The 23515-nt window shown below is 62.6% G+C and overlaps 2 protein-coding genes across 4 annotated transcripts; both read right to left on the reverse strand.

Annotated features, from left to right (window-relative positions):
• Positions 1-1834: 1834 nt before the first annotated feature.
• On the reverse strand, positions 1835-10885 carry IGF2 (insulin like growth factor 2). 3 transcript variants are annotated; one of them, XM_049714045.1, is made up of 5 exons: positions 10729-10885; positions 10035-10199; positions 5170-5332; positions 3002-3150; positions 1835-2537 (listed from the first exon to the last, which is right to left on the reverse strand). In XM_049714045.1, exons 2-5 carry the CDS (start codon positions 10194-10196, stop codon positions 2298-2300), a joined length of 714 nt encoding a protein of 237 aa, XP_049570002.1. In that variant the 5' UTR covers positions 10197-10199; positions 10729-10885; the 3' UTR covers positions 1835-2297. The 3 variants fall into 3 exon arrangements, with proteins under 3 accessions (XP_049570002.1, XP_012391517.1, XP_004278119.1); XM_012536063.3 differs by lacking the exons at positions 10035-10199; positions 10729-10885 and adding an exon at positions 8147-9272; XM_004278071.4 differs by lacking the exons at positions 10035-10199; positions 10729-10885 and adding an exon at positions 7190-7317.
• A 6768-nt stretch (positions 10886-17653) lies between these two features.
• Positions 17654-19316, reverse strand: LOC117195937 (insulin-like). The gene is made up of 3 exons (XM_033402553.2): positions 19057-19316; positions 17887-17956; positions 17654-17765 (listed from the first exon to the last, which is right to left on the reverse strand). Exons 1-3 carry the CDS (start codon positions 19314-19316, stop codon positions 17745-17747), a joined length of 351 nt encoding a protein of 116 aa, XP_033258444.2. The 3' UTR covers positions 17654-17744.
• Between the last annotated feature and the right edge of the window lie 4199 nt (positions 19317-23515).

Below are 23515 nucleotides of genomic sequence, written 5' to 3' on the forward strand. Positions count from 1 at the left end.
CTACTGCCTGGCATCACCCCACCTGGTCACCAGGAAGCTCCGCGGAGCTCCGAGCTTCCTGGGGCCCAGACGGGGCACTGAGGAGGCGGGCAAGCTGTCACCGAGGGGCGCGGGGAGGGCTCCCCAGGTGCGCGGAAGGCAGCCACCTGCTCCCGCCCGATGGAGCCCCTTGCTCACGCATCTGTAGCCCCTTCCCCCCCGCCGGCTGGGCCGGCCGGGGGCCCCACTTCGGTGGCCTCCGAGCACCTTCCTGACACCTGAAGAGACGCCCCCCTGCCCCCTCCTCCGCCCCTCAGGACCCCCGGGGACCAGCCACCGCCCCCGGGGGCCAGGCCAGGCAGCGGCCGTCTCCATTCCCCTCTGACTTCTCGGGGGGCACAGTGGCCAGCACCCCCCGCGAGGCTCCACTCTCCACTCAACCCAAGCGACAGGGACAGGCAAATATCAAACCAAGGGCGATAAATGGCGGAGGGCAGGACGGCGGCGGGCGCCGCAGAGGTGACAGGTGGTTGGCTTCGTGCGTTCCTTGTCCTTGGTCGCTGCCCCCCTGTTACACGGGGAGGGGAGTAAGTTTAATTTGGTACACGAGCGCACAAGAAGCTAAGGAGGGATAAAAAAAAAAAGGAAAAAAGCCCCAGGAGAAGCCAATTAAAGGGGGGAAATAGATCAATTGGCGTCAATTTGGGTTCCTGATTCGATCTGTAATTCTGCACGTCTCCTCGTCAATCCTTCCTCCTGACCATTTCGTCCAAACCCTTGCTGGACCACTTCCTACCCCAGAGCATCCCCCCCCAGCCCCCAATGCCCCCCCACCCACCCCACCAACCTCCAGACTTCCCACACTCCCCATGACCCTTGCCAGTCTCCAGGGGGCCCTCATTTCTGACAGGCTCCCCCAGGAGGCTGGCAAAGGCGAGCCCTAGGTGTGCTGGGGGGGTCCCCAGATCTCACAGGAGCACACCTAGGGGGTCAGGCGACGCGGCAGGGCATGTCTTGCTTGGCCACAGCCATCTCCACTCCGGCCAAACCCGTTCCTCGCTCAGCACGATAGTAGGTGCGTGGATGCCAGTGGGGTCTGGGGGCATCAGGACTCTCACTGCAGGTGCCGTGGGGTCAGGACGGGTGCCGAGAAGGAGGGGGGATCTGCCTCATCTCGGAAAGATGGAACCACCCGCGCCTGAGCCTGGGACACACACCCTCCCACCCTAGGGCGCATCCCAGGGGACCAGAGAGGAGCTACAGGACGTGAAAACCTCATCGCAGGGCAGCTTAGAGAATTTGGGATGGAATGCGGTCTCATCTGCACAATGCTGGGTTTGGGTATCCCACACATCTGGGTGTGTGTGTGTGCGTGTGTGGATGTGTGTGAGGGTGTGTGTGTGTGTGCGTGTGTGGATGCACGTGAGGGTTGTGGATGTGTGTGAGGGTGTGTGTGTGTGTGTGTGTGTGTGTGCGCGCGCGTGCGTGCAGGGTTGCGTGTGGGTGCGTGTGCTTTCAAAGGTGAGAATTCAGACGTAAGATTTTGGAGCGTGTGGGCGTTTATGCCAATTAAGTTTTATCTGCGCGAATTCGGGTTTTCTGTCCCGTGCACCGCTCCCCGGGTGTTGCTGGGCCCCACCACGGCTCCACAGCGGTCTCAGTGACGGAAACTACGGGGAGGAACAGGTTTGGGTCTTCGGTGTCACACGGCCAGAGCCCGGCGAGGGTTGGTGGAGGAGGGAGATGGCTGGCGAGCAGTGACAAGCCTACCTGCAAATTTGGCACCTTCCTTTCTCTTGGATGGTCAGTCACAGCCAATTGAAGTCCAGGTCCGAGAGGAACGAGAAGGAAGGGTGGGGGCCGAATTCTTTTATTTTGCCAATTGTTTTGAAGCCAATTTATTTTTAGTATTTTTTTTTTCAGCTAATTGATTTTTTTTTTTTAGGGTTTTCTGGAAAGCTAGTTAGCTTTTCCGGTGTTGCTAAGAAGCCAATTCGTTTCAAGGGGGCCGACACGTTTGTGATTGCAATTTTGGTTGTGTAATTTGGGGGTAATTTGGGGGTGATAATTTGGGAGAGAGGGCTAAAGCCAATTGGTTTTGTACATTTTTAAAGATTTTGTTGTGATTCCCTTAGCCCGATGGAGGGGGCCGAGGAGAGAGCAGCCTGACGTGGGGAGGTTGGGGCATGGGGGCCAGGTCGGGGGAGCCCGCAGACAGGACGGTACAGAGGTTTCAGCGGTGGGACCTGATGGAAAGGTCCGGTCAAGAGGAGGTCACGAGTGGGTGGTGCCGCTTTGCAGAATTACGACAATTTGGCTCACTTGCGATGGCCGGACGCCTCAAGAGAGGCGCCCCCGTGGGCGGCGGGGTCCTGGGTGGGCAGGGCGATCAGGGGGCGGTGACGCTTGGCCTCTCTGAACACCTCCAGCTCCTTGGCGAGCGTGCGACCCCGGCGGGCTCGCAGGAGGGCGGGCAGGCCCCTGCGCAGGCGTTGGGCGGACTGCTTCCAGGTGTCATATTGGAAGAATTTGCCCACGGGGTATCTGGGGAAGTTGTCCTGAGAGGGGAAGGGCCGGTCAAGGGGTGCCTGGCCCCCAGCCCCTGCTCCCCAGCCACCCAGGCCCCGGGGGGACATCTGGGCAACCTGCTGGGGGCTGTCCCTAAACCTTGCAGCGTGCCCGACGTGTGACAGGTCAGTAACTCCCCCGGCTTCTGGTCAACACCACCACGGTTGCGGGGGGGGCACGTGGCACACATGTAAAGGACTCCCTAGCCGCGCTTCCAGCTGAGGAGCTGCCGCGCCCTGGTCCCCTGGCTTAGAGGTAACAGCCCCGAGGGGCTCCAGAGACGGGGAGGGTCCCGGAGACGCCGGTTCCCCTCCCAGGGGCCGGGCTGCCCACAGGCCCAGAGCTGGGGGGCCTCCCACGGGCCCAGAGCGTCCACAGGCCTGAGCTGGGGGGCCGTCCACGGGCCCAGAGCTGGGGGGCCGTCCACGGGCCCAAGCTGGGGGGGCCGCCTTACCGGAAGCACGGTCGGAGGGGTCGACACGTCCCTCTCGGACTTGGCGGGGGTGGCGCAGTAGGTCTCCAGCAGGGCCAGGTCGCAGCTGCGGAAGCAGCACTCTTCCACGATGCCACGGCTGCGGCGGTTCACGCGGCTTGCCGGCCTGCCTGGAAGTCCCACAGGAGGAAGGAAAGGGCACGTCAGCACCAGCGCCCCAGGGGGCTCCCCAGGGTTCCTCCAGCCAGCCCGCCGCCCCTGCCCTTGGGACAGGATGCCGGTCACCTTGCAGGGACAGCCGGCCTTGGACTGGAGGGAAGGAAGAAAGCGAGAGGGGGGCGCGCAGGGGCCCCAGAAAGGAGAGAATGGACAGCGGGGTGAGTGCGCTCCAGGACCAGCCCCCTGGCCTCTCGGTGCCTCCCTCGTCGTATGTAAAGTGGGCACGGCCTCCTGGTCCACCACCAGGGGCTGTTTGGAAAATGCACGGGGCCCGGCCCCACATCCTGGGATCCCAGGGTCCTGACCCAAAGGCCGGCTGGGACCCAGGTGCCATCCCTGAACCAACCAGGAGCCTGGGTGCCTGCGGCCCTAGAGCCGCCGCCGAGACAGGTAGGAATGGGAGGAAGAAGGAGAAGACGGGAGGAGAGGAGTGAGGACCTGCAAAAACCACGCCCTCCTTTCTTCCCGTCCTCCCCCTCTCCTCCACGCACAGGCTCCAGACTCAGCTGCAAGGAAAAGCCCCCGGCCTGCCTTCCGCCATCGGTGGGGGGAGGGAGAGGAGCCCCTAGTAAGGGGTCCAGGTGCAGGGTCGAAAGGGTTGGGGGCTCAGCCCGGCCCTCCTTTCAGGGAAACCTGGTGCCAGGAGGCCACTCCCCGGGCAAGGGCCAGCCAGCACCAGACCGTACGGTGCTATCTCCTGCCCCCAAATGTGGCAGGAGACAGAGGCCACAGGAGAAGCCAGGGCAGGCAGGGGCCTCAGAAGCGTCAAGAAGAAGGAATGTTTTTTAAAGAGAAGCTCTGACATGCAAGACGGGCGTTTTCGGCCCTTTTCAGAGGGTGGGTAAGTAAAGGCTGCAGAAGAAGGTGCCTTGTGGTGGGTGATGGTTACGATGAGCCTTACGGCCACTGCCTGCTTGCCCCAGCCATGTCCCCACCCACACCCAGCCCTGAGCAGTGTCCGGCTGAGCCCAGGGGGAGCACACACTCCCTCCCCCCTCGAGGGTCAAGAAACTGCTCCCCAGTTTCTCCCGTTATCCGGATGGACACTCTCCGGAACTCCCCTGACCCGTCCTGCAGTTAAAGAAACTGAGGCCCAGACTGCTGGGAAGCGAGGGCAAGAGCCCACACCCCGAAGGAGAGCTCACCTCCAACGGGGGATCCGCCCTGCCACACAGGGCACAGGGGCAAGGGAGAGCAGAGGTCTCCACGTGCCCAGCCGGCTCCCGCAGGTCGGGAATCAGAGAGGAGGGCGAAGAACAGAGCCCTCGGGCCAGCAGGCGGGCGCCCTGCACTGTGCCCTGCCCCTCGGGTGCGGGTCCCACCCAGGCCTGGGTGCCCCGGCGGTCCCCTCCTGCGGATGCAGCCGAGCGTGGGCCAGGCACACTCACGCCGCCAGCAACGTGTGCTTTTATTCTGACTGGTTTTCAACCCATTTGATTCCGTTTAAAATCTCACCATCCACAGGTATCTGCCCGTTGCCAAGATGTGGGCAAAACGTGCGGGGAAACCAGTGCCCGCAGCCCTGCCCATGGGCAGGTCAGGGAGAAGCAGGAGGGGAAGGGCTGCCTCCCTGTGGGGGCCTGGGTCACCCCGCCCGGAAGCCCGGCCTCCAGCCCACTCTGCACCCCACCTGCACCTGCCACTTAAGGTCTGGTCCCCCTGTAGATACCACCGTCCACTCTCCCTCCCACCTTGAGTCATGCTGCAAGAAATCAGGGAGTGCGGGCACCGCCCAAGCACACCGTAAGTGCCTAATAAATGTGGACTGCGAGGGCGTGACTGCGCTCTCCCAGTCTCACAGCAAGGGCCCCGGGCTCATTCACCTCCGAGGGGCCTCCCCGGGCCCGACCCCCAGGCCAGGTGTGCTGAAGGGCCTGCAGAGGTGTCTGACATGTGGTAAGGAGGACTCCAGCATCTATCGAGCACCAGCTGCGTACACCCCTCCGCCCTCGCCCTGCTGAGCTACTTACTGAAGTAGAAGCCGCGGTCCCCGCAGACAAACTGGAGGGTGTCCACCAGCTCCCCGCCGCACAGAGTCTCACTGGGGCGGTAAGCAGCATAGCAGCACGAGGCGAAGGCCAAGAAGGCGAGCAGCCCCAGCATCGACTTTCCCACTCGGATCCCCATTGGTGTCTGCGGGCGGAGACAAGAGGCGTGAGCCCACCGCCCCGCCACGTCCAGGCCAGGGCCCCTCCCACCGCCCACCAGCCAGGGCATCCCGAAATGCTGGCCCAGCAAGGGGATGCGGGCCTGCTCCCTTCGGGGACACTCAGCCCCGCCATCTCCTAATTTAAAGTCCAGTTACAGCTTGAAAGCACGGCTTTCTCCTTAATCTTAATTGTTTTAATTACAGAAGAGCTGGAGCTTCCACTGCTGACGCAGGCAGGATGCAGAGCTGCCCCGCGTGAAGGGCTGTGTGCGGGGCACACCTCTGAGGGGCACCGAGTGCTAGTCAGTAATTTCACGTGGGGATCCCCATCGTTATTACTGCAGGGGCTCAGCCACACCCAGAGCTGCAGGGGCCAGTGCTGGACACTGGACCTGGCCTCCATCCTATGATGTCATGGGGGCGGGGCCGGCACAGGGCAGCGGCCACTCCTCGGGCCTCCCAGCGCCAGCCAAGATGGCAGACGGCCCCACCCCAGCACAGAACATGTGCATCTCAGAGGACCGGCTGAGCAAGGGTGCCAGGAGGACCAGCCTCCCTCCCAGAGCAACAGGGGGGTTCTGCTGGGCCAGCACCACCCTCCTCCCTCCCGCACTGCCTCTCCCACCCTCTCAGTCTGCGGCTCAGCAAAGCCTGGGTCAAGGGTCCGACGGTCAGCACGGCGGTGCCAGCCACGCTCCCAGGAGCCACCTTCTCCTACATCACTCAGTCCCTCGACCCCAGTCTGCCCTGGGCACCCCAAACACACATAAAAGCCGAAAGCCTCCTTTCCAGGCCTCGCGTCACACTACCCAGGGCCAGGGACCTCAAAGTCCCTCCAGGACCACCAGGCCCTCTCCCCATTTGGGGTACCCAACCCCACCCCAGGAGCTGGAGAGAACAGGTCAGGCCACCTAGAGGCCAGACCCCCGGTCCCTCAGGGCACAGCCTAGAAAGAGAGGCACATCTCAAGACACACCCCCTCGCAAGGCTTTGTGGCTGCGGACCTGGGGCAAGGGTTAACCAGGTCCCCTAAGGAGTCAGGGGGCTGGAAGGGGACCTTGACTCCTCTTGGGACGCAGCGAGCCACCCCTAGCCCTCCAAAAGGTGGAAGCCGCCCAGGCAGGCAGCCCCAGCCTGCCCTCTGCGGGCCCAGGTACGAGCCCCTTCTGGGGGGACAGTCACGGCCGGGTGCCCCTGAGCCCCGTGGCACCCGCAGGCTACCCTAGTAAGGGCCTGGGTGGAGCTGCCCACGTGTGTCCCTCTTAGGCTGTGCACCCAGTGAGCACAGAGGCACCGAGCAGCACGCCCCTTGCCAGCCTGGAGCAAGGCTGCTGCATGCTGGGCCCAGGGGAATTTTGATGCAATAAATCGTGTAGGAAATGAGGGGCTGCGAAGGAAGCACAGTCTCGCTTAAGCTCCTGACGAGCAGGGCCAGCTCTGTGGAAGATGGAAACTGCCGCCTGGCTCAGCTCACCTCCTCCCTGCACCAGACCCCAGCCTGTCTCCCGACAGCCCGGTGCCGCCCCCCCCTCCAAATTCTAGGAACAAATTTGTCCAGCTAGGGACTCGGTGCCGTCCGAGCGGCAGCCCCATCCTTCTGCAAGCCCAGCCACTCGGTGCGGGGTCCAGTCCAGGGCACCAGCAGAGAGCAGAAGACTAGACGAGGGGCATGCAGCTGTGCGGGCCAGGTGACCAAGCGGGCAGAGGAGGGAGGGCAGGGGCGACAGGGCAGAGGCAGAGGGGAGGGATGAAGGGGCTGAGTGGGAGGCCGCGGGCAGGGGCCAAGGGGCTGAGGCCGGAGCGGGAGGGCAGCCGGGTCCTCGCTCAACAGCCCCGGTTACCTGCAGCTGGACAGGAGGCTCGCTGGGGCTGGAGGAAGAGGATGCGGGAGGAGGAGGCTGGAAGGCTGCCTCAGAGGAGAAGCCAATGTCCAGTTTGCAGGCTGGTCAGTGCCTCAGCTTTTATGTCTGAGCCGGCTCCTCCCAGCCGCGGCTCCACCCTACCCCCACCCCTCTCCCTGCTGACCACTCCCCCCGCCCCCTTTGCTCCCGCCCCCTCCCTCCTTCCAGCCGTTCCCTTCTCTGCGGCACCCCCAACCGCCTTCCCCACCATCTCTTAGCAAAGAACGGGGGGCGGGGGGGCTCATCCTGCACCCCCAGCCCATCCTGGCACCGGGAAATGGGGGCGGGGGTGCAGGGAGGGGGGCTGCTTTCCACCTCCTTGTCTGGAAACTTCCATCTGCCCACTGGGGCAGGGGCAGTTACCCTCTCTGGGTTGTCCACTGCTGCCCTTTTGAGCCCTGGACCAGGCCCTCTCTCCAGATTACTGGTTGGCAATGTCGGGGACAGGGAAAGGGAGGCTGTAGGGGGGTGCGCTGCGAATGCGGTGTCTGGCAGGACTCTTTTGCCAACTCGGCCCCCCTCGCTCCATCCTGGCCCCGCCCACCCAGTTTTCCTCTCTCGGTCTTGCTGGCACCGAGTCAACATACCAGGGTGGGTTTCTGAGACTTGCGCCCGTCCTCGTTGCACTGCCCCCCGCCCCCGCCCCCGCGGCACAAATCACAAACTTTCAGCAACACCCCCTGCACCCGCAAAGCGACCAGGAAGTCGCCTTGCAGACAGCTCACACCTCCCCGGGCACTTCCCAAGTCCCCACCCCGCCCCCCCCACCCCTCGCCCCCTCCTCCGCGGCACAGGGCAGAGCGCGGGGTTCGAGACGCGGAACGTGACCGACAGCCCCCCACCCTGTCTGCCCCGGGCCCAGCCGCCCCGGCCCGGCCCGGCCCGCACGCAGCTTACCTGGAAGCCGGCGCAGGGGCCGCCCACCTCCCTGCTGCGTATTGCAAACCGAACAGCGGGCGTTGGCCCTCCTGCCGGGCACTCCTCTGCCAGCGCCGCTCTGGCCGAGTCGCGGGGGCCGAATGTGCGACGGGGCAGAACGGGGGGATGGCTTTTTTGGGGGGGTGGGAAACTCGTCTGATTGTTTGGGGAGGACGGGCTGTCTGCGGGCTGGGGCGGGCCAGATGTTGTACTTTTAGGGGGGGAAAGGGTATCGGGAAATGAGGTCAGCTGTTGTATCAAGGATAGAGAGGGGCAGAGATAGTGAGAGAGACAGAGTGAACGTGAAAAAGGGGGGGCCGAAGAGAGGGCGAGAGAGAGAGAGGACAGTGAGAGACGGGCAGGCGCACAGCGGGAGAACAGCGAGGAGAGAAACAGAAAGCGTATAATTAATCCACTTTGGGACGGCGAAGGCGAGAGGGCGGGCGTGGAAGGGGAGGGAGTTGGAGGCAAGGAGCTGGGGGGGGCGGGAGGGAGCAAAGGGAAGGCTGCGGAAGAAGAGAGGGGGCCGGGACCAGAGGCCGGAGAGGGGACGGGGAGCGCAGAGAAGCGAGGAAAGGGCGCAACGTCGGGGGCCGGGGAAGGTGCTGAGGGGGGCGGAGCGGAGGCGTCACCCGGGCCGCGGGCGCCCAGCTCGGTTTGGGCCGACGGAGCCCTCGGCCGTCGCGAGCCCGGGCCTCGGGGGGGGCGGCGGTGGCGGCGCCGGGGCCGCTCGGGACGCAGCGAGGAGGGGGAGCGGCCGGGCTGCGCGCCGGGGAGGGCCGGGAGGGAGCGCGGGGGATGACAACGCCGGCGGCCTGCGAGCCGGACTGCCTGCGGGGGGGACCGCCTCCTCGGGCGAAGCGGGACGGGCGTTGAGGTAGATGAGGAGGAGGCGGCGGGGGATCCGCAGGCCGGCGGAGCGCGACCCCGCCGACGGCGCCCGAGATGGGAGTCAGCAGCGTGGCGGCGGACGGCGTCGACGCGGGGCCGCCAGCCGGGTGGAGGCGCTGGCGGGCCGAGCGCGGGCGGGCGTGGGCCAGGAGGCGGGGGCGGCCGGAAGGGGGGGGCCGGGGGCCGGCCTGGCCTCACGCAGCTCCGCCGGAGAGCAGGCGAACTCCGGGCGCCAACGCCCGGCTCTTATAGCCGCGCCACCCCGCGGCTCGGCGCCCGCTCGGGCCCCGCTGGCCGTGCGCCCGCGCCAATGGGCGCCCGCGGGGCCCTCGCCCCGCCCCCGGACCGCCCTCGCAACTCGAGCCAAGGGCGGGGGGCGGGCTTGGGGTCCCGGGGGGCGGCGGTTGGGGGGGGCTGTGGGGTGCGCGGGGGCGAGATTGGATTGGGGGCAGGGATCGGCAGAGTTCGAAAGAAATCCCGAATCGCCATTCTAAAGTGTTTGGGGGCCCCGTCTTAGGTTCCGGGGTGCCAAGGTCCCCGCATTAGTGCACGGGGGACGCGGGGCGACCAGGGTGGGCGGTGTCACACGCCCTAGCGACGGCCAGGTCCCCGCGCCCGGCCAGGGGGCTACGCGGCGAGGGTGCCCTGTCGGAATGCGGGCGCAGGTGGCTCGACACTGGGTCGGGGGTCCCCGAGTGCCGCTGGGATGTACAAGGGAAGTGGGGAGTCCCTGGGCGCGGGCGGGGCGCACAACCGCCACCTGCCCGAGCAGGCGCAGCCCCTCGAGCCGCAGCCGGAGCCCGAGCGCCCCCCGGTGCCGCGCGGGAACCGGGGAGTAGCCTCGGCGGCCGCCAGGTGCGGTACGTGGGGAGGGCCGGCCGGGCCAGGACCGAATCTGGGCCAGGCATGGGGCCGGCCCGGGCTGCGCCTGCCGGGAGAGATACGAGCAGGGCGGGAAACATCGCTCAAATCCTACCTGCATGACCGGGCTCACCGGGGTGCATCTAAGCAGCTCGCCTTTGGGGCCCACCCAAAATATCCGGATAATAGTTCCCCCGTCCTCAGTGCGTTGGACTTGCGCAGACTCGGGTTCAGCCCCAGGGGCCACCACGATAATTTGGGGGTCTGGGGAAACCATCTCCTGGAGAGTTTGGACGATGTAAGAAGTCGTTGTGATTTTTACCAAGTCAAAAACCACGCACGAGCCCCCGCGCCCCGCCCGCCCCCAGGAGCCCCGGCAGCCAGCGCCCCTCCGAGGGGAAGGGACCGCCGGCGGCGGAAGCCCGCGCCCGGCTCGCCCCCTCGCTCCGCCATCAATCACGTCGCCCGCGCTCGGCGCGCGCCTCCCGGAGTCCTCCGCCCGGCGGCTGGCGGCGCCGCGCCGCCCGAGCCGGGTGCGCCTGTCCTCCGCGTCCCTCCTACCCTGCGCCCTGCCTGCCCCGCTGGGGGGCCGCCGAGGCGCTTTCCCCACGACCGTGATCTTTGCAGAGAGCAAACGAAAGCGGCGCGGGTTTCAGGGCGCCCGGCCTAGCGAGCGCGGCCGCCGAGGGGCTAGCCCGCCGCAGGCTCCCGCGCCCCGCGCCGGTGTCCCCGGCAGCCGCTCGGGACGGCGGGACGGCGGCGGGTGGGTTTGGGAGCCGGGCCGGGACGCGAGGCGGCGGGGAGCTCACCGCGAGGCTGGAGGCCGGAGGCTGCGTCCGCGGGCGCGCTAGGAGCCGAGGCAGAGAGCGAGCGCTCTGCAACGGGCGGCGGACGCGCTGAAGGTGAGCGAGACCCCGGGGGCAGTCCCCAGTGTCCGGGGGCAACGCCCAGTCCGTTGGAAGACCCGGGGACAATGCCCAAATTTGGGGGAAACTGGGGGCAATGCCCAGTCGTTTTCCTGGACGCGGGAGAAGCACTGCCTGCGTCCTGGAGGACACGCTGTTGGGCCAAGTGTGTTTGGGGAACACAAGAGAAATTTTCCAACTCCGAGGAGCTCCGGGGACTTCGTAGGAGACGCAGAGAGGCCCAGAACCAGTGCCCGTGGTACGCGGGATTGGGGAAGCTGCAGAGACCGCGGCGGGGCCGGGAACAATGCCCAAAGGCCGGGAACGCAAGTCAGAGCCGCCTGATTTGCGGGCGAGAGAACGAGTGTCCCGAAGTGGGGACCCAAGGGAGGTTGCGTCGGTGTGGGGAACTGCGATTCACGACTAAATTCGAGACTCCAGAAAGAGAGTCCGAGTCTGAGGACCGGGGGGATTTCTCCCTGCAACTGGGGGACAAGGGAGCCGCGTCTAAAATGTGGGGACCCCAGCATCTGGGTCAGCAAGTTTGTGGGGGGTCCCACTTTGTGGCGAAGTAGGTTTGGGGATGACCCGAGGAAAATGCTCAGCGTGAAACTTGGGAGAACCCCAGAGGCGTACTGTCTTAAACCGGGGGAAGAAAAACAATGGACACATTTTGGGGATCTAGGCAAATCGTCCATGCGGTGGAGAAGAGTGGAGATTAATTTCCACAACTTAGAAATTCAAGTTAGTGGCCTGGACGCTTGCATCACCCAGGGAAAGTAACTTCCATAATTGCTGTGGCTTTTGAGAAAATCCTCAATGTCCTTTAGAGAGTCAAGAAACACGATCTAAATTCGGGGCAACCTGGGGTGTGATCAGGACATTTGGAGAATGCAGAAAATCAATGTCCTTTTATATCTTAATTTTTACGTTGGTTTCAATTAGTTTATTTTTGGTGAACAGGAAAAAAATATATTTTCCTGGGCACTGTCTGCATTTGGGGAACCCTAGGAAGACGTGGCCCAAGTTTGGGGGAATCCATGAAAATTGTTCAATAGAGATTGGTACCTAAATTTCAGGGAACCTGGTTAGTAGCAAGGAAGCTTGTAGGACGCGGCCTATAATACCTGGGATTTCCAGGACCCGGGGATTTTTTTCGGTATCTGGGCAATTTCACTTTGGGAGGCCTGTGGAAAATTGCCTAAATTTAGGGGGACTCGGGGCAAGGATCATCAAGTCAGGGGACCCATAAATCAACGTTCAAAAAAAGATCAATTCTTTTGTGGAGGGGGGAAAATAATCTCAGTTTATTTTGGAGGGCTGGCAGGCAGTGTCTCAATCTGGAGGCCCCAGAAAAATCATTTCTGAATCTGGGGATCCAAAGAAGCTCTTCGAAGTCCTCAGGAGAAATGAGGGTCAGTATCTAAGTTTTATGGGGAAAGGATTCAGAGTTCCTAAGTGGTGGGGCCTGAAGAATCAGTGCCTGCAGCTGGGTATCTACAGGGCGTTTGCAGTGTCTGGGAGACTCAGAAAATGTCGACTAAATTTGGGGTGACTCAGTGGGTGCCTGAGATGCCTTGGAGCCCAAGAAATCGGTGCCTTTCTGTGACAGAAGTGTAACATTGAATGTGTCTGGGGGGCCTGGAGGGCAATGCCTGATGTTGAGAGCCCAGCGTGTCCAAATAGAGGAAAGGGTCCAGCGTTGGTTGGCCCGGGATATGGGATCCGTTCTGAGTTTTAGAAAACCTGGATTCTTGTCAGTAAGCTCGTGGGGCCCAGGGAATTTTTTAATATTCAGAATGTTATGAGGCGGAGAAAATATTCAGAATATTTGGTTACTGGGACACTCAAAAGAGCTTGGTATAACAAGATATAGGCTCTGTGAAAGAGTTTGTTTTGTGCGTGGTTTGACCCAGGGGGACCTGGGAGGTTTGCGATTTGGGGGAATCTGCCTGTCCACGATCACAATTGAGCGCACCTTGGATAATTGCTCCGCGTGCTTTCGGGGCCTGGGTAAGTGTCTAAATTTTAATGAACCTGATAAGTGGCAAGGAAGCTTGGAGATCCCCGGGAATGAACGCCCCATATCTTCACGGCCCACCAAAAAAAAAAGGGGGGGGGACCAGAAATCAATGCGTTTTGGGGACCAGAAATCATCCTCTCAATTTTGTGGAACTCAGGAGATCAGAGCGCAGACTGTTTATGATTCAGAAGGGGGATCGGCGTGCTTTGGGTGTAACGCCTAAATTTTGGTGGAGGTATGGGAAGCAACGTTCAGACCCTGAGGGTCCCAGGGAAATGGCTTAGTGTGTTGCGGAGGTGGGGGTGCCTAGGATTCTTTGTGGAAAATTTAGGGAACCCAGGGTGAGGCCAATACAGTTGTGGAACCCAGCAGATAATGCCCCGAACTCTGGTGAACCAGGGGAACAGGGCTTCAGTGTGGGGGGCCCAGAACAGGGGTGGTAAGCTTGGGAGCCACTGTCGTCCAAAATTACGGGGACACAGGAAGAGAGCTCCACTTGTTTGGGAATGATGCCTAAATGCCAGAAAAACACTGTGCACATTCTGGGGAGCCAGGCGAATTGGTCAGCCTGACCACAGGACCCAGGGTTAATGTTTAAATCTTCCCGAATAGGGTTTGCCACTGTGTAACTCTGCAGAACCTGGGGGTGGGGCTGGGGGGTATATAAAATTGTGAAGAGCCTGGGAGAAAACACCCAATGAGTTTGGGGACCCAGGCCACTAGTGTAAACCTGGGAAAGCCAGTGGGGGTTATGCGTTTTCAGATCCCCAGAAATTAATGTGCAAAAAAAACCCAAACCAAACCAAAAAAAAAAAAAAAAACCCTTGTGACCTGGAGAAATGTTGAATGTACTGGGGGGACCTGAGCAAGGCTTAAATTTGGAAAAGACCAGAAAATATAATGTCTGCGATCCGGAGGAGCGGGGAAGGTGCTGGGTGGGTTGGGACCCTGGGAATGGAGGGCTGCGTTTGAGAGGTTGAGCTCCGGTGCCCGGGGAAGCACCCGCCGCTGGGGATCCGCCGCCCCCGGGACTCGCGCGGAGCAGTGGCGCCCTCCCCGGGGGACGCCAGCGCGGGTTGCGCGGCGGCGGCGGCGGCGGCGGCGGCAGTAGCAGCAGCTCCGGGGCTGGTGCGGGGGACTCCCAGGGGCGCCCTCCACCCCGGCTGGCACATGGCTTCTCCCGCTTTTGCCTCCTGGGCCATGAGAGCGCTTCCGTGCAGAAGCCTGGCCGGGCGGGCGTCGGGGTGGAAGGGAGAAACCCGAGAGCCGCGGGGGAGCGATGGGGCGCTGCTCCCCCGACGCTCCCGGGGCTCCGGGCTCCCTGCTCGGCCGCCTGCGAGGAGGCCCGCGGGCTCCCCGCCGCCGCCGCGCCCCACGCGCTCCCGCGCTGCGAGCCTAGGCGAAGCCGCGGCCGCGCCGCCGCCGCGGGCAGGCTCGTCCCCGGCTCGGTTTGGGGGCCCGGGAGCACCCCCGGCGGCCACCCCCTGCTCGCCCCGGCGCTCCGAAGAGCGCCGTCCGGGCCTTCCCCAGCCCCCAAACGAGAGCGAACCCAGTTTTGTTCTGGTGATGCGGGAGAGCAGAAGGCCTGGGAAAGAGGAGAAGAAAGTCGGGGGAAGAGATGGGGGGAGGCCTGCACGGTGGCTGGGGGTCAGGGGTCTCCTTTCGTTTTTCTCGAAGAGAATTTTCACGAAAAGCCTCCCTCTCCGAGCTGTGAAAGCCTAGTTCCTTGAAGACAAACACTGAACCCTACCCAGCCCCAAGGCACTGGCGGGAACTGGATCACCCCTTCGGAACTGGGCAATGTGGGAGGTGGGGGACAGCCACCCCAGGGGCATCTGTGGGTTGGGGGCGCTGCCAGAGAGGGGCTGCTGCTGGGGGCAGCAGAATGGCGGGGCCTCCGACCGGTATGCCAGCCGTCGCTTGTCCCCGCTGTCACCCCACAGAGGGACCCCAGCTAGAAGGGGGACACCTCAAAGCCTGACACTCTGGGAAGGCAGGGGTTAAGGCCATTGGACAGGTGTGGGGACTGGGCAGGGCTGAGGCAGCCCTTTCACAGGAGCTTGGCAGGACAGGGAGGACACCCCCCCACCTATGAAAAAAAACAGCCCATTTTCCACCCAGAGCCCAAGGCACGTGGGGAATGTTCCCCCTTCAAATTCCAGTCCGTATCAATCACCCCCGTGTCCATTCCAAGAACATCTGGCCTGTCTCGCCCCCCCTCCCGCCCATCACTGCCCCCCTTTCCCCCTCCACCAGCCTTCTGCAGTCCCCCGCGTCCCTGGCTTTCAGGCCTATGCCTATAGGAGGGAAGGCGAGGAGGGAGCCTCCGGAAGGGAAGCCTGGCTGCGTAGCTCCCTATTCTGTGGCAACTTGTAAATTGGGGGCGAGGAGTATTTTTAAGTGCCTGTCTGCGGACCCGGCTCCCTGGGATCCCAGAGCAGATTTCAAGTCCTGGATGAGGGCCTCTGCTGCCCTCGGCCCTGCTCTGGTTTCCCCACCTCTCCTCCAGTCCTACTTCCCAGGCTGGGGGTGGCGGAAGGCTGGGGTGAGACGTGTGTCAGTGGGGCTGCCTGGGCGCACCCAGGCCAGCGGCCCTCTGGTGAGCCACTCCCCTGCTTTGTGCCCTGAGCAGGTGCCAGCCCTGGAGAAGCTGCCACCGGCGCCTGCAGACCTGGACCTTGGAGGTAAGACGGCTGAGGCCGCCTTGGGGTGCCAGGCTGGGCCATCAGGGCGAGGGGAGGGGGCAGAGATGCACTTCCTCCCCGCGAGGGGCTGCCTGCTGAACCCTCGCCTTATTTAGTCACGAGTTCGGCTAAAGGGGCAGGGTTGTCGGGGGGCAGATCCGGGTCGCTGCGGGGCTCAAAAAGGGCACTGGCCGCCCCCAGCCAGGACCAGCCGCCCAGGTCGCCCCGACTTCCGGCCCCCCACGGTAGGAAGGGACCTGCCAGCAAGCGGGGCATGTCGTGGGGCTGGGGTCTCCCCCAGCACAGGGCTTGGCTGGCAGGAATTCAGCCCCAAGCGCCATTCCCCCCCACCCCTAACGACCTCCCCCCCCACCCTGCAGCAGCCCTGGCCGCCCCTCTAGACCTGCAAACCACATTTCAAAGAGAATAACCATCCCCCCAAAGATTCGGACTCACCCCAGCAAGCCCGGCCCTGCACCCAGGCCTGCGGCTCCAGTGCTCCTGCCTTGCCGGTTCCCTCGCTCCCGCCCGCCCTGCAGCCGGCCTTTCCCACTCCCCGGTTTCCTCCCCCGGCTCTGGCTCCGAGCTGGCCGCCCCCCCCCCTCCCTGGGACTAAGCCCAGCATTTTACAAACCCGGCTCGTTCTCCGAGAGTCCCCTGAGCGCCCCTCCTTCACCCCCCACCCCGCAGGGCACCCGCCGCTGGGGGCAAGGACCCTGCCCTCCAATCTAGGAGGGACACCCGCTCCGGTCAGCCCAGCTGGAGGCAGGGGACCCAGGCCCCAGCTGGAACGCCAGGACCCGACGGCGTGAGCCACCCCAGGCACAAGGCACCACAAGCCACTGATCAATAAACCAAAAGTCAGAAGTACGTATGGGTCGGTGTGTGGGCAGCAGGGGAGGGGGCCGAGCAGGCGCCCTCGGGAAGGACCGAGGCGTCGCCACTATTGTACTATTTTATGTAGTGTCTGAACTAAAGACACCTTTAAAAAACGTTCTTGGTTTCTCTCTCGGATGCGCAGACCAGCCTGCAAGGGGGCACCTGCTGGGCCCCCCACTGCAGGCCCTGAAGAGTGGCCTCTGTCGCTTTGGGGTCAGCAGCAAGAACACAGACCCACCCACCTCCACCTCCAAAGCTCTCGGAGAGCCTGGAGCGAGCGCCCCTCTAGGGCAGCTTAGCCTGGGCCCCCACCCCGGTACCTGATGCGTGAACCCTGCGGCCACCACCACGCAGCTGGCTCCTGAAGTGTCCAAGGAGGCTCTGGCCCCTGGGCCTTTCTAGTCACCCCCCCGCGGCCCCCACGCACACACAGGAAGCCCGCCGGCCTGAACACAATGGAATCATGACAGCAGCACTGAGAATGCTCTCCGGCCTCTGGTCATACCTCACTCGCGCCTCTCGATTCTCAACAGCCAGGAGGGCTGCGACTGTCGCCCCCTTTGACAAATGGGGACACAGAGAGGTCAAACCACTGGTGTGAGGACCCACAGCCAGCAGCCCAGGACAGGGAGGACGGGTCTCACATGCCCCAGCTGAGCCCAGCTTTCCCGGGGTCCCCTATTCCTCCCCAGCGTATGAGTTTTTCCCCGGTGTGCCCTCCTTCTTCCCCCCTCCTCCAGTTCTGTCCTCACCTTGACCCCCTCCCTGGCTTCTCTACGCTGCTCCCCTCCCCCTTCCTCTGTCCTTCTTCTACCAGGAGCTCCCCTCTGAGGACCATGCTGCTGCCCAGACCGCAGGGAGCCCCCCAGGGAGAGAGGCACCTGGAGCCGACCACCCGAACCCCAGATTCCAGCTGTGTGACTCTGAACACACCCGCAGCCCCTCTGAGCCTCCACTCCTTGTCAAAACGGGGATGGGAACTAAAACTGCCCGGGGGGCTCTGAGCACCAAAGGAAATCAGGCCCCTGTACGGAGGCTGCTACGCAGAGATCTGTACCAGGGGACGCTGGGTCCTGTCCTGGGAGTCTGGAATCACTCACCTCTGCGGGGCTGGAGCTGACTGCCGGCTTCAGTTCTGAGCGGGTGGGGATCGCCTGGGCCACAGGCCGCAGCAGCTGACCTCCGGGCTGGGGTCTCGGGTGGCTCTGGCCTGCTGCAGCTCCGGCTGGCGCTCGGGCTGCGGCTCAGGCTGGGGGGCAGCCTGGGCAGGGAGCTGACCCGCAGATGTGGGGCCTTGGGGCTGGCAACTAGAATCCACCTCCTCTTCCTCAAGCTCAGTGGTGACTCTTCGTCCCCTGGGGAGAAGCGAAAGGGTGTTCCTAAGATGACTGCTTTTAAAACAAACCCACCCCCCCAAGCCAGGGCCCTGGTCCCCTGCCCCTCCCCTGGCTGTTGGGTGGAGAGGCTGCAGGTCACCTTGTCAGGGTTTGGGCGGCGGCTCCCCTTCCGGTCCCTCTGGCTGCCCAGCTCTCCCTTTCTTAAAGCACTAGGGAAGGAGGAAAGTGTCCACAGTTCACCCGGACCTGGGCTTCCACAGCCAAGCCTGCAGAGGTGCCCATGGAACGGCAGGACACCCTCTTGTTGGACAGGCTGCCCCTTCCTGCTGTGGACTTCTGCCTGGGCATGGGGGCTGGGGGCTGCACACCAACAGCCTGCCTTGGGGGATCACAGCACACGCTATCAAAATTCTCCCCTGTACTCCCCAGCATTCCCACCTGGAATGGAAGCAAGGAGGGGGAGCTGGCACAAACCAAAGGACGCAGCTCTGCCTTGGGAAGGCAGCTGAGAGTGGGGGGAAGCTGGGCTTCTCTGGGGAAATGAACCTCTTCCCCACAAACACCACCCTGGCCGGACGGAGGCGTCTGGGACCCTGGGTGGTGGGAAGAAACACGTCATGCACAAAGTAATGCACTCCTGGCAAAACTACCCAGGGCAGGGGGAGCTGGGAGGGGGCCCGGGAGAACACTGTCTGGAGGAGAGAAGCTTTACTTTCTAAATCCTGCTGTGGGGCTCCAAGGGGCATTGCCCCTTCATTGTCCTTCTCACTCTCCAGTGACATGGTGGGATTCTTTTGGGGGGGGTTGTAGGGAGTGGGGAGAGAGGAGGGAAGCTTTACTTTTTAAGTGGCATCAAAAAACCAAAAAACAGCTCCAAAATCTCAGGGCCCTGCCCCTCTGCAGTGTCCTGTTTGTCTTTGGTTGCCGTCGGGGAGGGTGGGGTGCAGCAAGAGGGAATTTCTCACGCAGAAAAACCCTGCCTTTTACATTTGCAAAAACAGCTGTGCCTTCCTGCTGAAAAGAGCAGCCCTACCCTCCGCCTCTGCCCCTCCCATTTTGCAGAAGCGCGAAGGAAAACTCACTTTCCTCGCAAAAGACTCGAGGGCTCTGGGCAGCCCTACAGAAGAGTCCCTGTCCACCTGTCCTTCCCGTCCCCTCCGAAGTCGAAGCTCGCCTGCGTCCTCTGGCGCAGAGGTCTCTCTGCTCCTGTTAACTGCCCCAGCCCCAAGCCCCCGGCCCACCCACGCCTGAAAGATCAGAATGCAGCTTTTCTCACACACTCAAGGGGGAGGGAGGGAAGCCCAGTCACCTGTACTCTAGCCGCTGCGTAGTCCCCGAAGCTCCCGGGCGGTGGATAAAAAGGACTGGGGAGTCTCTGGTGCCCCAGGCTCTCTGCCGAAACTGCCCGGGTGATGGTCCGCCGGCCGGGCCAATATTAGCAGTCGCCACCAAAGCAGGGGGGGCTCTGGCTGTGCTGCCCGGACCCTCCAGCCGGCTTGCCGCAGAGGCGGAGGAGGGGGACGAGGCTGAGGCTGGAGAGACGACGAAGGGCACTTTCAAAGTGTGCATCATAACAGGCCCCTGGAAGCAGGGGAGCCTCGCCGCCACTGAGCACGGCACCTGCTCGAATCCCAGCTGAAACTATACTTTCGCCCCTCACCTCCTCGTCCCCTCCACGCCTTTCCTCAAGCCCCTCCAAATTTGGGTAGCTTTGCGCCAACTTGGTGGTGCCGGGGCAGCTGGCTCTGGCACCTTCCCACGTGAGGGCACAGCGCATTAGGGGGTGGAGATCAGGCCCACCCCTAGCCTGGCAGAAAGGCGTTTGTGGGCGTGGGCGTTAGCCGGAAGCACTCCCTGCCTGCTGGAAGGTGGGACTCTTCGGAGGGGGTGGAGAGTGGGTAGGGCCTCACTAGATTGACACTTGGCAGTCACTCGACACCCTGGCATGCCAGTGGGCGTGGCACGGGTAAAATGGGGGCGGGGCATAATGGGGGAAAAGCCAGGGTTCGAGAATGGTCAGAAAAATCTTTCTTCATGTGCTCCCCACACAGCTGCAACACAATGCGGCCATGTCCGTCCTTCTTCCAGAGGCAGGGGACTCACCTGGGAGTTTTCTCCCTTCCCTAGTGGCATCTGATACTACCCCCTACACCCTACGTGTGGTGCTGGGCACCCAAGGATGCTGAAGCAAATGGAAGGCAGCAGGTAGCGAGCAGCAGTGTCCTGCTCACAGGTACCCCTGGGTGGGACGACTGGGGCTCACAGTCTTTTGAGCTTGGCGGAAACTCCAGTTGAGGCATAGACTCGGAGGTGTCAGAAGCTGGTGGTGGTGGTGGTGGTGGGGACCCAGATAGAAGTGCTGCCTGATTATACACTAAGCCTCACTGGGAACTTAAACTTTCCTGAGCCTTCAGGTAGAGCAGGAAGCAGATCAGAGACTCACTAAGAGGCAAAGACATGTGCTGTTCCCAGAAGACCACCAGACCACACCCTCCCTGTGCCCCTGCACCCCAGCTTACCAGCCTGTGTTGGGGGTTAATTCTCCCCTCTCCCTTTGTCTTTCAAGCCCTCACCTGAACTTCCTTCCTTAGCTGGAGGTATACGTCATCTGGTGGGAGGACAGGGCTTTCAGTGGGGAAGAGAGTCAGACTTGGGGGGACTCAAATCTCGCGGGGGTGTCCTAAACAAAATGCAGATGCCCCAGAGCCATACCATCCTCTGGGAGGAGGGCAGGTGGGCCTCCTCACTGGTGTCTTGGGTGGGGAAGGATGCAGGGATACTAACGGTCCTGAATCAGGTCCAGGGCACGGAGAGGGGACTCAGTGTGAAGCAGCCCACAGTTGGGGGGATGCAGCAGTCACGTGCTCACGCTGGCTCTGCTTTGGGTTCTGTGGCTTTGGAGTCTTCACAGCCTGTGCCACACACCTATGCCCACCCCCCACCCCCGACTCCAGTGTCCGCTGCCGGGTGCCCAGATGTCACAAGGAGCTACTTGCAGGTCCCTACAGAGAAACTTATCTGGGACTTCCCAAGCCTCAGGTGGGGCTAGAGAGGGTGGAGGGCTGACCCCACGTCAGATGATGGGGTTCCATGGAAGGCCCACCAAAGGGGGTGTCTTCAAATTGAGAAGGTGGGCAGCTAAGGGGTTGAAAGGGCAGCAGCCTTTCAAACCCACAGATCAAACTCTTGGAAATGTGGAACCTCCCACCCCTAAAACAGTGTATGGAATCTGAGCTCTGCCCTAGTGGAATCCCCGTTTCTGGCACAGCCCCAAAGGGGATCTCACCAAGGCAGGGCTGTTTTATTCCATCAGAACCTTGAAGCCCAGAGTGTTTAAGCAAAGGAGGGCGAGCAGAGAAAGGGTTTCAGGGTGGGGAGCACCCATGGGGGACTAGCTAGGCCATGGTGCCACTGAGTCAGGACTAGAAGTGTTGTGGGTGTGAGGGCTGTGACCCTCGACATTCCATGTACTGTCCATGGTGGGAACACATGGCCTATAGGGGATACAGGGTAGTGGGAGAGAAGGGACAAATTCGGGGTGCACCTCACAGCATAAACGTCACGGCCCCACTGCCTCTTAGGCCTGAGAGAGGGTTATCCCATCCTGGGCTTCTGGTCAGATCCTAGTTATGCCTGAGAGACTTAAAGGACCCTCAGAAATTCCCTAGTCTCCTCCACTTGGCTGCTTAAGTGGCCTCATGCTGACACCTGGTGGCCACTTCTAGAATTACAGCGCCCGGCTCAAAAGTTCTTCGGAGCGGCAACCTTGGGGCACCCTGGGGAGAGGGCTGGGGGCAAAGTGACAACATTCTTCCTGCAAGGGGGAGGCCCCCTGCAGTGTCGGGGTACTGGTGGGCTCTGCACCTTTGCGCTTGGATCTGAGGCTCTCCTCTGCCCCCGCCCTGGCATTACAGAACTGACGGTGGAAGGAGGCCCAGGGGAATTCCTCTCTGGCGGTTCCGATCCCAGGGGTGTGGCGAGGTGGTGCCTAGAGTACAGGTTAAACCCGGGACGCCTTCCCAAAACATCCGCTGTGTTCTGAGAATTAGAGAAAACTGTATTATGTTTATATCAATAAAATCAGATTCATTACTGAGAGGCTCTGGAGCAGAACGTTTGGGACCTCCATCCTGAGTCAGGGTCCCCGAGACCAGATTCAGGGGCTGAATCTTGCGCCCGCGACCCACAATCCCCGCAGGGCTTTCCAAATCTGACCCGAGCCTGGCACCTTGTGGCCACATCGAGAAATGCACCCGCAGCCCCAGAAAACACCTGGCTGTCCTAGAAATCAATATTGCCACGAGGATAACAGAAGAGCCACTTTACCAAACCTGAGAGCCGAGAGAAGAGGGGGGAGGAAACGGAACCCCCATGCTGAACTCACCAGACGTCCCGAGAGCCCCGCACCGCTGGGACCCGTCTGACCCAGCCACCTCTGTGCGGGCAGCTGGAGAGGCCAGGGTGAGGCCACCCCAGGGCAGCAAGGCCACAGTGGGAGGGCCGAGGGCTCATCCTGTACCACTCACACTGCGGTGTATCCAGAAGGGGAGAGGAACGGGCAGGAGGAGACCTGGAGGCTGACCCGGCTCAAATCCCTGCTCTGTGGAAGCACCCGGGTGAGCCCGGGCACCCCTGGGAGGCCACGTGCCTCTGACCTCACAGGCTTGACATGCTGGTGCCTGAAAGCCCTTAGGTCAGCGTCCAGCACAGACCACATACTAATACGTGTTTGTTATTGTTCATCATTATACTCTCTCAATGCAAAAGTATGTTTGCCCCTGACTCCCCTGACCGACGGCACTAGAACCTTCTTTCCTGGGTGTTGGTAGCTGAGTCATGGCCCCGGCTGGTCCTGGGTAAAAGCGGCCACCTGAGAGGACTCTGGAGTTTGGGGGGAGGGGGACTGGCCAGGCAGGGAGTCTTGCCCTGTCGCCGGGCACAAGGGAGCCCCGGATCCCCTGGGCCATGCACATCCCTTCCCTCATCCTGCTTTCGGCCTCATTCAAGACGTGTGAGCCCTCCACGACCCCAGCCCCGGGCCTCCTCCCTTGGGGAGCTGTTCTTCCTGGCAAGCCCCACCCAGCACCCCGACATGCCCACAGGCCACCCCTGCTATTGAGGAGCTGCTCCTTTCCCGTGGAAGACGCATCAGCGGCCTTTTGCCTCTGCTGCCCGCAGGGGCAGCAGCCTGTGGAGCACGAAGGCCCAGAGAGGGGAAGTAACGTGCTGGAGATGCAGAGCTAGAGGCCGCAAGAAGCGCCCTGCGCCCGTGGTCCTCCCTCGGCCTTCCTCACCTACACGCCTGGCCCACAGAGGACAGCGCGGTGCATGCCGGGCGCGTGGGGGCAGCCTGAGACCACGGCCTGTCCTACTGGGGAAGGAGCTGACAATACAATTCAGAGGACCTGCGGACACCATGGCAACGGGCCTGGGGGGTCCCCACTCACACACATCGCCCCACTGGACCCTCACCACCAAGGCGGGAAGAGTCTCCTCGGGTTCCCTTTTGATGGATGAGGAAACCGAGGCTCAGAGATGCTATGTTACTTTCCCAAGGCCACACAGCCATGGGCAGCAGAGCAAGGACTTAATCCCCAGGTGCCTGGCTCACCAGCTCTCACCCTTCAGCCCTGAACTGGCCCGAGTGGACCCTCCTGCTGACCCCAACATGCTGAGGGCGTTCGGGAGGTGAGGTGTCCACAGGACTTGACCCATTGTGTCCTCCAGACCTCAACCTGCACCTTCTTTTTGGCCAGGGCCTGGAGGAC

Source organism: Orcinus orca, chromosome 8 (assembly GCF_937001465.1).
Source record: "Orcinus orca chromosome 8, mOrcOrc1.1, whole genome shotgun sequence".
Taxonomy (NCBI): Eukaryota; Metazoa; Chordata; class Mammalia; order Artiodactyla; family Delphinidae; genus Orcinus; species Orcinus orca.